At 39.2% G+C, this 15,030-nt stretch overlaps 1 protein-coding gene across 1 annotated transcript in view; it reads right to left on the bottom strand.

The window, feature by feature from the left end:
• Nucleotides 1-10,000, bottom strand: part of syt9a (synaptotagmin IXa) — a 28,759-nt gene extending 18,759 nt beyond the window's left edge. Inside the window, exon 1 of the mRNA XM_042488510.1 lies at nt 9,853-10,000. Within this exon, the coding sequence (XP_042344444.1) occupies nt 9,853-10,000 (148 nt within the window). The remainder of the gene's footprint in view (nt 1-9,852) is intronic.
• Nucleotides 10,001-15,030: the final 5,030 nt, after the last annotated feature.

The raw sequence follows: 15,030 nt of genomic DNA on the forward strand, positions 1-15,030 counted from the left end.
TGTTTACACCAGCAAAGGGTGTGCGAGTCACCATGGAAAGGGAGGTGAGGCGTGAACAACGAGAGCCATCAAGGGCTTTCTGAATCATCTCTGTTCTCAAGCAGTGGGTGACTTTTCCCTAAAGAATTCTTTTTTGAAACATAAATCATAGAAACTGCTGCAACGCAACAGCACTGAGGTAAAATCTATGAGTCAGTGTAATAACACAAATTTTATTAACCTTTTTAATAGTATATCATCTTAGAGGAAATACATAATGTAGTGATTTATGTTTAATCCTTGTGTTTTGTTGAAATTGTCTTCACGTCCTTGTTGTTTGAATTCCCACAGGCCCTCACTGCTGTGTGTGTAAAAGCAATAACAAACAATTCCAAAATCTTTTTTTTCTTCTTCTGACCTAATTTAATAAGTTGGAAAACACTGAAATATAGCAACAGAATTTAACTTTTCAATATTGGACTTGTGAAACGTTATTAGTTTAAAGTTATACTCAATCTCCTTTGCTATATTTGTGTTTTTTGGTGCTGTGTCCACTGTTTTTCGAAGCATTTTCTTGGATGTGTGCTGTTTATGGTCCTGATCTCACCTGCAAACTGTTCCTTAGAACAGTCCCAAGTAAAGCAAAATAAGAAGAAAATAGGAAACTACAGACGGAGGGCAGTGTCTCCGCAAATAAATACAATGCCACACTTTGGTCGTGGGACATAAGTGATTATTTAGTCTACACAGTGTTTTCACTTTTAAAATCACATTTATGAGCAATTCTAATAAGATAAATTAATTAAAGTAAAATTACTGAATTAAAGTCATGAAGTATCAAGTTGATAAAAATGTTAAGTATATTTTTGAGAGGTCAGATGGCCCCTGGGGTTAAGGTGCACTTAACCATTTTAGATAAGTAAATTCAACATATAGATTTTTGAATTAAAAGCTTTACTTTACCGTTACCAAAAAGAAATTGCTTCCTGATTTTTGCCAGAAAACTACTGTAAGTCATCTGCAATGTGTTTTACTGTTAACAATTGCATAAAATGTTTCTAGATATTGCCAAATGCTTGATGCGATGCATTAAATGTTTTATGTCTCAGTATTCTGAAGCAGTCCGCAACAGTGTTTTTACAAACTGCTCATATCAGCAAATAGACTTCATCAGAAGAGTTCAGGTCAGAATATAGGTCACATTATAATAAGGTAGGAGAGCGTCTCTGAGATTAATTTTTTAAAGCCTTGTGTAATTATCAAAGGCATACTATATGTTGTGCCCCCTCACTCTCTGTGCTCCTACACATGCTTGAGTTTTGATTAGGTAAAAAAAAAAATGATTAAAGTGTCTCTTCAGGCACTGATTAAAGCACTATAAACTCATCTTTGTTAATCAAAATTACATATTCAGAAGTTATTTTCCCCATGCCTTATAATGGCTTATGTAACTGTACACCTTGGCCTCATGTAGTAAGCGTGGATCTATGAATATGCAAATTGGTCCCAACCTCTTTCTCCACCAGTCATTTGCCTGCAGCTAGAGCGCAAGTGTTCACCCTCAACTGCTCATCACTATCTACGACATTAGAAACACTGCGGTAATAGATTACATGCGTTCAGCTAGACTACATTATAAAACAGCTAGTATTATGTCGCTAATTTTAGATAAATCTGTTCCCAGTTGTCAAGCTACACCTGGCTTCTTCTCTGATACCCTTTGTTTTACTGAAGTGCTTTGGTTTGTTTCTTTGCTATGTGACATATGAAACTCAAGCTGACTGAATCTGTGTTTTTAAGACTCATTTACAGTTTTAAGGCAAAAATACTCAGCCATGGTGTTGACCGCTTATTTCATCCATTATATGTATTGAATCATACAAAAACACCATATGGAAATATTAACAAGGTTAAAAATGTGATTTTCTTTGGAAGGAATCCTAAAGTGCTGATTACTGTTGTCACTCAACAGCAGGGCCCTGTGTCCACCAAGGTGTTTTTTTTCTAGCTGAAAACATCAGGTCATGAAAATCCCAGCTGGGAGAGCACTTTGGTGGCACAGTGGTATTTTGGCTAAGAAATTTCGTTTACGTTGGTTGCTATGATACATAATATCTGTTCAAGTGAACAAGCATAAGGTAGAGTACTTGCTTTGGATATGACATGAGGGTTGAAGTATGCAGGGAGAGATGAGTGTTTGTTGGGTTCATAAGAACAAACATAGGCTTTATGCTTTATACTGATAGACTTCTCTCTCCATTGTTGTTGTTCAGTATTTGTTTGTCAGATGTGACAGTTTGTCGTCACAGTAGGCCGTTAGTCCATCCTCCACTGTGACTGGACAGCTGAAGTGAGAGTAACAAGCGTTGTGTTTTTACCCAGAGTTGAGCATTTTTCAGCTCTCTGCCCTGAAAAAAACATTCACGCTCATCACGCTGCTGGGGTTTGTAGCAGGACCTAAATACAGAGCTTTCCCATTGCACATCATTAAAAAAAAATAAGCTGACCTTGGAAAAAAAAACAATTTGGTGGACACGGCTGTCCATACCAACAACAACAACTATAACTACAACAATAAAAATGTAGTTTTAAAAAATGCTCTTACACAAAAAGGTGCTGAAGTCCACAACTATGACGACAACAACAGTGGTGAACAACATCGTTGGGATTACTTTCAGAGCGATTTAAAAAAAAAAAAGCTTGGCTGAGGAATGCTACTTCACATGTGTAGATTTCAAAAACAGATGCTCTTTGGATACAAGGACAAAAATTACCAAAAAAGGAGAGAGAGGTTAGACTTTCTTTTTTCTTTTTCTTTGTCTTACCTCTCACTCATTTGTCACTTTCAGAGTGATTTGATGAAGATCAGAAACACTGCAGCTAATCCATATCCATCGTAATTTACAGGGTGTCATGTTCAACATGGCAGATGACTCAATGTTGAGGTTCAAAACACATATGCATTTGAAAAAGCAAAGTCTTTATAAAGACAAAGTCAAAAAGAGGGACATTTAGGATGTTATCGCGCTCATCCTCAGAATCAGAGTGGTGTCTCGTTATTATCATCGATGTAGATGAGGAGACAGTTATTTTCTTCTGGTGTTCTTTTCGTTTCCCTGCACAATGTACAGCAGTTAAAGGTCAACAGTATCTATTCCCCCTAAGCTGCCAATACAGCTGGAGAGCACAGTGCATGCTTGGCACCACAGTCTACAGAAAATGATATCATTAATCAGTATGGATGCTCACATTGTTATTGTTATAGCTATTGTTTTTTGTGTGGACAGCCCTTAACTGTTATCTTTGTCAAAACAGGGTATTCACCTGAGGGATATGGTGTCTTAACATTAGACCATAATTAAATCTAATCTTAAGCAGTTCTTTTCACATACATCTGTGGAGGATATAATACAACAGATAGTTGCTTTGTAATTAACAGATTGTGACAGCATGGTGAAACCAGCATTATAAATATTGTTCTGAACCCTAATGAGCTTTGATAATATCCTGGGCCATTTGGTCATCAAAAGCAAAGGACACATCTATTGTCACATCTACTGCCTATTGCAATTTCAGTATGTTGTTTGTCTTTTTTTTTTTTTTTTTACCTAGTTTTGCCCTCTTCTAGTCTTAATGGATAGGTCCACCAATCACTTCTGCTTCACTACAGTGGAGAATGTGGGGAATATACCATCCACACAAGTTCAGCCAAAGCTAATATAATGCCTCAGCAGTCCGCGTTACAATAATTAAACAAGAATCTTCCAAAGTTATGGTCAGATATATTCACGATTCAGAATAGCCTCACGTCAGCAACCCAACTCATAGCTGAGACCAATACTTCTACAGCTTAGGGCTCATAAGGTCAAATGCTCATTTATGATTATTGTTAGGGTTGCACAAAATTTTCTTTAATAGATCATTAAGTGAAAATGATGTTAGTTATGTCACTGATTGATTATTTTTCTATATTTTCCTATGATGCTACATAATGCTAACAAATCAAAGTGAATAGTAACTACCCTTTTCTAAGATAATATAATGTTGTTTTACTATAATGTTAAGATTCATGTGCAGGAGTGAACTGTTGCAACAACTTTTGATGAGTTTGAAGCTGGGAGATACAGACATTTGCACCATAATTTAAGTTACTTTAAAAAAACAAAAACATATTAAAAATCCTGCCCTGTGATGGTGCATGCATTGTTCATCTACAGAACTGACTCTGTTATGGTGGTACATCATGGTAGTTATAGTTTTTTTTTTTTTAATTATTCTTATTTTTTGGGCTTTTTTGCCTTTATTTGACAGGACAGCACTAGAGTGAAAGGGGAAAAGAGCCAGGATGACATGCAGCAAAGGGCAAAAGAGTTGGAATCGAATCCACAGCTGCTGCAGCAAGGACATAGGCTTTGATCACAGGGCACCCACTCTATGAGGTGAGCTACAGTGCGCCCCGATTTAGTATATTTTGGACACTTTGTTTTGTGTACTGTGTCTAATATTGCACTAATGAACTGCCAACTCTGTGTAGCTGCTGTAATGTTTACTGTCATTTACTGTATAAAAATCTTCATTTTCTGTGCTCCTGCACAGTGTGTTATTTTTAATAGCACCAGTCTGCTGTATCATCCTAACCATGTCTATTATTGGCTGATCCTCGTTCTGTGCGAGGGCAGTGATACAGACTTGTGCCCAGTTTATGTGCTGACTGTGCAACCGTTGCCAACAGTAATATAGCAAAGGAATTTTATTGATGTCAGTGCTGATGAAGAGTTATATGGATTAAAAAAAATAACTCAACAGAAAAGTGATAAGTGTTTAATCAGTGTAATTACTCTGATCATAGTAATAAGTAAAATGATCCCATTTTAATTTAGAGGCACTAATGATTGTTTGTTACTACCATCACATTGTTTGGCACAGCGTACCACTTTATCAGGCAAAAAACTCCAGGATTGCAAAGAAATGCATGTTGATATAATTTAAAGAAACATAGCAATCATAATTAACATAACTAGCGTCATTAACAGAATAATGAAAGCAAATTGGTGTATTTTTCATGTGAGCTTACAAACTCACTACGTATATCTTCAGTGATGAGCTGACTTTATGAAGCAATTGAAAAATTAAGTTAAACAACGAGGGCTTGAAAAGATAGCAATGAATTATTTTTTCCTATTAATATGGTGCATGTATTGTCAGGTAATACCTGACAATAGCTTGGTGGCTTACTTCACTGTTTCACACTTAAACCAAAAGCATGACTTTTACTTGGCAATATGGGGGCAATATTACCATTACATCTTGTGGAGCTGTTGCTTTACCCTTACTGAAGCATGTCGAATTTGTTACAAGTAAACATTTTACATTGCCTGTATCCAGACCTTCAAATCTGCGCACTCCATGGATTTTGAGTTGACTGATCCGTCTGGCATCATTACATGAAACAACAGTTTCTCTGCTAAAATAAAAAATGGCCAATGAACATTGCGGGGGGACTTGATTCACAAGAAGGCCTAACGCCATTGTCAAACTGTTGTCAAATGCTGTCAAGCGTTGCACCAGAACTAATGAGCAGCAGCATCAACAATGGCAAGAATTATAGTCAAGATAGAAGCTGCCATCCAGGCTCTTTTAAACCGACATGTGCTCTCTACATCGCCTGACATTATCATTTGTACTCACTCTGCTCTTAAAATTCCACCAAAACAGGTATGGTTGCGGGACGATGCATTAGTCTGGACTTAATATGACATATATGTGAGGAGGATATGTTGGTCTCTAGTGATTGGTTAGAAAAATCTGATTCCCCTCCACCACAGAAATAGCTTAGAGTGGACGCAATGTCAAACTGACAATGAAAATGGTGTGTAATGAGTTGACAATTCGGTCTGATATCAGGCAACTGTTTACAGTCATGGTATTCAATCCTCTTGTCTTTTTTTCCATCTCTAATTCTAGTGCTCTCTATCCACATTTTCAGCTGAAAGAGTTTGTGGTTTTGAATTAAGCTGTTTGGCATTTCAACGTTTCCTGAAACATCTCATATCTTTGCACTTACAGAACTGTTTGCTATTTCAGTTTGTGTTTGGAGTCTTTGATGATGCTTCATCTGATTGATATCACAGACACAGAATTTCTCCCTGAGAGAAAAACACATGTTTAAAAAAGAGGAACAAAATCACAGAACATCTTGCAACCAGGAATTATCTTGAACTGAATCATGCCTGGCAAGCTCTATCTGATGTCGAGCTAAGACTTGAAACATTTACTAAGGAATGCTGTAAAACTTTGTTAGATAAGAGTTGATGTTTAGTTACGCCATAAAAATTCACATTAGTCACATGTAAAATAGACTATGTGTCAGTCTTCGTTTGGTCAAAACAAATCTCAAAAGACTTTGGCAGCAATAGCTTTGCATTACCTATCATCCAAATCATACAGCACTGCTTAATACTGGACTGGTTCTGTGTGTGTGGGCGCTGCCATAAGACTTCGCACAGGAACTCAGACAAACTGTCCTTTCTCTGCTCTGAGATTCTGTGAATACTAGAGTATGTGTGATTTGGGAGAATTATGTGGAGAAATTGAGGGACTTGCCATCTGAGGACACTAAGTCCATAGTCAGCTTGGCAGTCCGCCTGCAGAGTGCTGCCTGGCTGAGAAGAATCTATCGACATCTGGAAGGGTTCAGAGACTGCATCACAACAAAGAGGCTGGACCAGTGCTAGAGCTCAGGACCTTCAAAGGTGCAATGGTGTAGGAGGAAAGCAAGTGCTGAAAAAGCAATATATGAACCTCTACCTCCTGCAATGTTATTTGTCTCAAATGTACCTACCTGTGAGAAAAGACTGCATTTATAGTTATTTGAAATTGCTTGATTTTTCCTTTGAAGCAGTTATTATCAACATATCTGTAATACACAACATAGAATTTCACACGTGTGAGTGATTCTGATTGGTTGTCCTCAGGGCCCTGACCACTGCTGGTTTCTAGCCTCACAGAATGTTAGTTGAATTGACCTGATAGTAATGCTTCTGATTCTACTTTGACAGCCATTATTAAATGTTGTGCACGTTTCGCCAAGTCTTAGATTAAGTGATGCATACCACCCTCATCAGCAGCTAAGCTTAATAATTATAACATTAAATTCAATATCTTTAAACCAATATGTCAAAATGACAGGTTTTACTTATGTTCACAATCACATCATATAGGGCGGATAGATTCCCATGTTGTTGACTTGCAACTGCACTGTGGCAATATAATTGAATGTAAGCGCACCTTGAATGATGCACTTCGATCTTTTGAAGATCTAAGCTTTCAGTGAAATTAAAATTTGCCAGTGGGTGTTAATGGGTAACTTGGATATGTTTTAATCTGGACCCCATTTCCCATGTTCCCAAGGTTGTATTGAGCAACAAAGCTACATCTGGCAGCAGCTAAACAAACTGCAGTGTATCACCGGGGGCGATTATGCACACTCAGTTTATGTCCACTAAAAGTGCTTGTTTTTGCAACTGTCAGGCTCAGGTTGTTATTCTATGAGTCTTACAACATTATAGAAAGAGACTTACCCTTTTGTGTAAGATCTTTTTTGTTTCACTAGAAACGGCCCTAAAATCGCCATCGCCGAGCTCACCAGACTCCATAAATCGTAATTTTATCATCACAAAAAAAAATTATAGTTTAATAAGTCTGGTGGGTTTGCAGATAGCGATATGGGGCTGTTTCTGCTCAAACAAACGGATCTTACGCCTTAATAAAAAGGTCCATCTCTGTAGGATCCTTTTCCATAATGTTGTCAGATATTTATAATAATAATCTGAGCCTATCAGTGGCAAAAACAAGCACTTTTAGTGGACGTAAATTGACAGGGCATAATTGCCCCATGTGGTTACTGTACAGCCTGTTTTGCAGCTGCTGGCCACAGCTCTGTTGCTCAATACTGGACAGATCTGAAAACTTGTTGATCCTATTAGTCACTTAGACACAAAAACATGGGAAAATAGAGTCGATATTGAAAAATACTGATTGGTTGGTTGATTGATTGGCTGATTTAACAGTTTACAACAACTGGTGACAAAGGTAGCTCTGAATGCAACCTAAATCTTAGTAAGGAACAGTGACTTCCTGGAGTGTTATCACTGCTGTGAGGTTGCTAGGCAACCAGCAGAGATTTAGGAAAGTCTGATCAGGAAACAATTCTGCACATAACTTCCCGCAAAACAACAGGTTATTATTTTTACACCTTGGACAGAGCTAGGCAAGCTGTTTCCCCCAGTTTCCAGTCTCTGTGCTAAGCGCGGCTACCAGCTCCGGCTTTTTATTTCACGGATAATTATGATATGTATCTAAACAACAATGCAGAAGGGATGGATGTATTGATTCATCCTTACACTGTTTTGTAATTGCATAATTGATGATCACTCTGATTATCTTTCTACTGCCAGGCACATCAGACAAAGATGGTCACAAATAGGCCTTCATCTCTTACATCTGACTTTTAGCAGTGTGGCTTTCTCAAGTTGGAAAGTCTGCATTTTGTTTTATGTCCACAATGTCTAAGAACAGAAGACCTACCCTTAACAAAGACACTGAATCCCATTCAGCCTGTCCTATACTCTTGGCCAAAGGCTGCTGAAGTTTTGATCTTTTATCTACTTCCTTTGTCATTCTTTTATGGGTGCTGCAATCATGCTTTGTAACACGTGTCAGCTGGAACTGAAATTAAATCTTCACTTCGGCATCTACTTGCAATTCCACTTCTCACACTGTAAGTGCCATGGAAAAGAGGAGACAGGATGGGCCTATGTGATGAATGAGGGAGGGAGGAGAGAGCTGGGAGATTAGGGAATAGAGCAAATCAGGAGGAAATGAGGAAGGAAAGGGGCTGATGATAAAGGTACAGAGTGGGACAGAAACAGGAAAGGAGTGGGAATTCAGACAGGGTTTCTGTGTGGTGAAGGATGATTAATGATAATACAAACTAATAGAAGCAGAATGAATAGGGTAGGTATGTGGAGGACTGCAGTCACTGTGCTTTCTCGCCCTTTTACATTATCTCCGTTATTTTCTGTCTCCTCTGCACACACGCACCGACACACTCACATGCACGCTTGCCATCCCGACGTAGACTGTTAGCCTAGGTGTTAGTAATGATGACACGTGACTCTGTGGTCACGTTAATTCCTCAGATGTGAGTGAATGTCCGCTTAGGTGCTCAAAACTACGTCCTATTTGTGCAATAGACTCACACGTATAGCTTATTTTAAGTTTAGTGCATAAATTGAGTTAATGTTTCACGCTGTCTGCGTGCTTTAGATGAGATGAAGAATTAAATTTAATTTAGAATTAAAACTTTCAAAGAAGTAAGATGCAGTCGATTGTGTGCCACCATAACTGCTGCCGGCGAGCGCAGGTAAGCGGAACTTATCCAGGGAGGAAGCCAATACATGCAGCTCTGTAGCCTATCACTCCGTGACTAACCATATCACTGCCGGTCTCTGTGCACGTGTCAAGAATGACCTGAACCAATACCACAAATTCTGAAAAATATCAGTCTCACGTTTAGAAAGATGAACTGAATATTTTAGATCTCGAATTTGGCTGTAAGTGAAAAGGAAAGGCTGTCACCGTGCAAGTGCATTGCAAGAAAAAAAAAAAGATTGGGTAATTAATAATGTTAGGGGAAATGGTGCAGACCGAATTCTGAAACAAAGGGTTTTGGTTGTGAAAGCCCTCTAAACAATAGCTTGGACCACCCAGTGAGTTTTAGGTGCAGAATGTCCAATGAAAAAGTCACATGCGCGTTCACCTCAGTTCAGTTAAATGCAAACCGTTGAATGAAGCGTGCAAATGATGCCTCACCTGAATCCGTATAGCGTGGCCTGGCGAGGTCTCGGAAATAGTAGATAAAATCCAGGCAGTGTTCGTTCTGCACTTCCCCCTTCGAACAAAGATCTGACAGGAGTTCAAGTGCCTTTTGACAAATCTCGTCATCTCTGTCTCCAGGCATTTCCCACCAGCATCCTTATAAATGAAGGGTCTCTTATAGGCACCACCACCACCACCAAACCACTCCGCCCGCCTGACAGTCACTTATTCCACGCTGCTCGGCACGGTTTCTGGACTCAACCACGCATCTAGCGGCACGCCTACCTACACGATGGATGGAGTCGACGGAGACGCTCTGTGAGAGAAAGAACGAAAAAGTCCAAGTGATCCAGAGAGCAAGAAGCGTTTCCCACGTGTGGAAGACAGAGAGTTTTTATGTAACATTCAGACAAACGGTCTCTTCACACTGCTGCTCTGGTTGAAAGCCACCGGTTGAATCCACGCATCGCCACTGCGGCGCCGTGCGCTGTCCGGGGTGCTGAAATGTGTGCGCGCTTTAGAGCCGGACTCTCACTACAGTGAATCTTTGCAGCAGGCGGTCCGTTGTCCTCCAATGTTTTTTCAAGCGGTAACAAGCTCAGGAAAAGTTGAGCAGCATCTTACTATAAGGAGAAAAAGCTGGATTTGAGAGCGGCACAACCTGTAGGCTGGAGCGAAAGCCGCTAAGGCGGACATGGTGTGGTTGTGCCTGAACGTGGCCAATCAGAGGATGACATGTTTTTTTGTCCCGTTTTGTAAAATGAGTCTCTTTTTTAGCGACACAAAGCGTAATATCACTGAAAAGCTACGTATATAGCATTGTATGTGCAAGTTTTGAGCAAATTAACTCAAAAGATACCGCACCATTAAAACCAAATGGAATTGCTGTCACTCCCCAGATGAGAGATGTGATTTTTTTTTTTTTTCAGTAAGATTCACGTTGCGGTCCTACCAAGACAGCCGCAGCTTCTGCAATGACATCCACGATTTGTCTTGCCATACCCTGAACTAATTACAAATTAGGAACAGGCGCATGCACGAAGAGAGAGAGAGAGAGTGAGTGAAAGGGGGGGTATTTATTTTCCTGTCTTTTTTATCGTTCCTAATCGTTTCTGGACTGCTCAGGGCATAATTATAATCAACAACTCCATATATTCCTCATGGGACAATCAATGTCAATATTTCAAAGCGCGTGCATTGTTGTGCTGTCATTCCTGTTCTGCATTTACTCAACCGATCAGTAAGAAGTCTTTCTGAAGGCACACAGTCAATTTCACCTTCACTGAGTTCATTTCAGTGATTGACAAGCCCAGTAATTACGGTATAGACTCAGTGTGGTTTCAGGCTGCATAACATTACACTTGAGTAGAAAAAGTAATAGCCTGAGTGCGCGCACCACACCACAAGTGAAACACTCTGAGACGTGCACCATACAAAGACATATGCTGTAGGCTATCTTATAATGTTAACTGAGAAATCATCTTTTGTATGATATAAAACGGCCCTTTGATGTAATTGAGATGTATAGAAATCATTAATATATGGTTACTAAAAGAAAGTTCAAAGAGGATGCCAGTGGAGGAAACAGTGAAACAGCATTTTCTAGAGTAAATATTCTTTATTAATATATCACAGCTTCAAGATCTCCCACATTTTATAATAAATTCAAGAGAAAAACAGAAGAAGAGATACAAAGGAAAGGAGTTTTAAAATGACAGATAAATTGGGATGCTGTGTTTGTGATTTTCATGCTTGTTCCACCAAACAAAAAGCCCAGCAGCCATCTCCCATCAAAGATAAAGAGTTCTTTTAATGAGCTGTGCCCCATGTGCATTTATCTCTTTGCTCTGCTGTCTTACAAATGGCGTATTGTGCTCTCCTACCTTGTAATAATGAGAGCCTAGCAGGGATCCAAAAGACTTTATCTCTGTGTAAAGGAGCATGTGTATGTGGTAAGCATGCCATCTATGTAAAATACAGGCCCTCTTGCCCTGCTTCGAACAGTGAAGGAGGTGAAAATGTTGTAAGTGGAGAGACAAGTAGGTGAAGGTGGTTATAATGTGTGTGTGAGTGTGTGTGTGTGTGTGTTTTCCATTCAAAAAAATCTTCACACAGCAGTAAGTCAGCTTTCTTGGTGTCCATGGCAACAGTAAAAGACAGAAGGCACTCTTCACCCATTTCTTCTCCTCAACTCTTGCTCCACCAGCCACTCTCTTCCACACCATCCATTAATGCTTCAGGCTTTTTTTTTCACTCATCTTTCTCCTCGTGTTTTATTTCGTAATCATTTTTCTCCTCTCTACTTCTTCTGTCTTCTTTAATCGTAAACTGCTTCCTAATATTTTTTATCTTCCATCAGTTTCTCTATCTCTCCATGTTTCTTTCCGTGGGTCTGTAACTCATTTTGTGTTGCTCATGGACTAATGGAATTTTTCAGAATCAGAATCAGAATTGGGTTTTATTGCCAAGTACATTTACATGTACAAGGAATTTGAATTGGTGATTGGTGCAAAAACAGTTAATATAAAGGAAGAATAATAATAAAAAAGGTAAGTTTTAAAGAAAACAAGACTTAAGATAAAAATATCGAAGCAATAAAAAATAAAATTTAAAATGAAAAAAAATAATATAAAGAACAGAAAATGTATGTACAGTATGCCAGTTGGTGGCTCAACAGAACAACATTGGGGCAGTGCCCTCACAGTTGAAAACAGGACAATATGAAGAATGTGTGCAGACACTGCATGGACTGCATCTTCGTAAGTTCTCCACCAGCTCAGTGTGGACTGCTGCTTGTCTCACTTCATTAATACCCCTTTTTTACCGACATGCAACTGGTTCTGTTAGAGTTTTGGGTTTGTAACAGCAGTGTGTGTCACCTTTGTGAGGCATCACAAATGAGGCAACAATTTATGCAATGAAGGACTTGATCAAAATAGTGCTGGCTCTGGACTTGATAAAAGGACTTTTTACATGTTTACACATAAATGTGCAGTTACCTTTCCACTATATTGAGGAACAGAGGCACCAGATTGCTGCCAACATCCTCTTCTCAGGTTTATGGTTATGTTGATGCCCACGGGTTTTGCGTGCTCTCAATCGTGTTTTTGCTTTTTCATTTGGTAAGAGATTTGTTTATAACAGTTTGTGTGTGGAGAGGACTTTTTTGAACAAAGGATGGAAAAACCCTGTTTACAAAAATACCCGTGTCCCTGTACACTAGGCCTCATAGACAAACAGCCCTCTCTTGGGATTAGATGCTTGTGCTCCAATCATGTCTTTAATGAGCTAAAATTGCTGAGACATCATCCAGTTGTCAACATCTGTCAGACATGCAGACACCTGCAAAGCCACCTTTAAGAGGGAGAGGAAAACAAGTGTGCATATGGATGGAAAAACATGTGACATTATTACATCACCAAGAGATCCTGTGTAGAAATGGCGGAGTCCCACCAGTAAACCTTTGGGGACACCAGGGTGTGAGGAACACAAAAGTGCTTCTTTCAACATCACTTGTTAGAAGCCACTGATGATGGAGGATTGAAACCATTGCCATGCTGATACCCATTAATGCTAGCACAGAGAGAAAAATCTGATTGTTCAGTATGCCAAAGGCAGCAGTGATATCAGTCAGTATCAGGACTGAAAACGGGCCAGCTGCGCTGGCAGAGTGAAGTACGTCTGTGATTGGCTGTTTTTGTGAGTTTGCTGCTTTGAACAATGATTGGTTTGGACTCTTGAAGCTGTGTTTGGATTTTCAAGCCTCAAGACACAAGTGTGTACACGCACATGCATATGATGCACAACACAAAGTATGCAGTTTGTTAATATGACCCAAAATCTTCATTTGTAAGGACTCAATTGATTTTCTGATTCTTATTAATTATTCTGCACTAGTTTGAGTTCGGGAGGAAGAAAGCAATATGCATACATAATTTAAAAAATGATTTATATATTTGTGATTAATAAGATGTGATATGTTTGTTTATTGCATACCATTACAGTTGGGATTTTACTGAACAGGCTTTGTTTAAATAGAGTTTGGTGACCTTTTTTCCATTATGTATTAGTGTTCATTTAAATGCAAATGGGCCAGTCCCCTCAGCATATTCCTACATAAATTCTGATTGATTTCATTGGGATGAAACCTGGGACCTTTGGTAATGAGATGTATTTATTGTTTTATGGATCTCTCTTTCATTCCATGTTTCCTGTGGACACAGAAATGGGAGTTTCTCCCTCTGGCTTTGTAATGCTGAGCAGATAATCTCAAGAAAACTATGGCTTGCCTCTGCTGCTGCAGAATTCAGTTCATCGTTTTATGGCTTTGGTGCCTTGGTGATGATGATCTCCTAAACATGTGTTTCACACTTAGTGAATCCTTGTGATTGAGATATTAAATTGTTAGGTTTTGATATGTTTACACATGAAGGGTCATTATCACTCAAAAACTAAAACAGTCTATTCCATTTGCAATTATCTTGTCAGAGAATGTATGAATAGCATTAATTTTTAGGATACAAATTTGGACATCTTTGAAGTATAGTGGATCACAATAGTGAAAGGCGTAGATGGAGTTTTCTGAACGTTCGGTGTAAGTGCAGACATGAGAGGAAGAATAGGAAGCACTGCTTTGACAAATGGATCCATCAGCCACAGGCAGTCGAAAATATATATGTGACTAGATGAGTGTTGAAGAGATTCATTACTCATTATTTTCCACAAAATCTCACATCTGCTGCCCAAGCCTCTCAGCATTCTTTGAATCAAACAAAGTGTGCTTCGTAGAGGGGCTGTGCAGAGAGGAGGAGGAGGAGGAGGAGGAGGAGGAGGAGGGTGGGATAGAATTTTCTCTCATCTCAATTGCTCTTTCTCTGCCTCTATTTTTCTCTGTGGCTAAAAGAGAGAGGCCTTGAGGGTCTCAAAAAACAAAAGGCACAAAGGCAAAGCCAATTCAAGATATTTTGGTGTGTTTTCGTGTGTGTGTGTGTGTGTGTGTGTGAGAGAGAGAGGGAGAGAGAGAGAGAGATGTGCTGCATGCTGTATATGAAGAACAGAATAATGTAGGGTGTTAGTGTGAGGGGGGAGGGGTGAAGAAAACTGTAAGTAAGAGAAAGAAATACACTGAGGCAATACACAGAGACACATTCCCTATAAAGCCAACAGAGGTTT

The sequence above is a fragment of the Plectropomus leopardus genome, chromosome 1 (genome assembly GCF_008729295.1).
Source record: "Plectropomus leopardus isolate mb chromosome 1, YSFRI_Pleo_2.0, whole genome shotgun sequence".
Lineage (NCBI taxonomy): Eukaryota > Metazoa > Chordata > Actinopteri > Perciformes > Serranidae > Plectropomus > Plectropomus leopardus.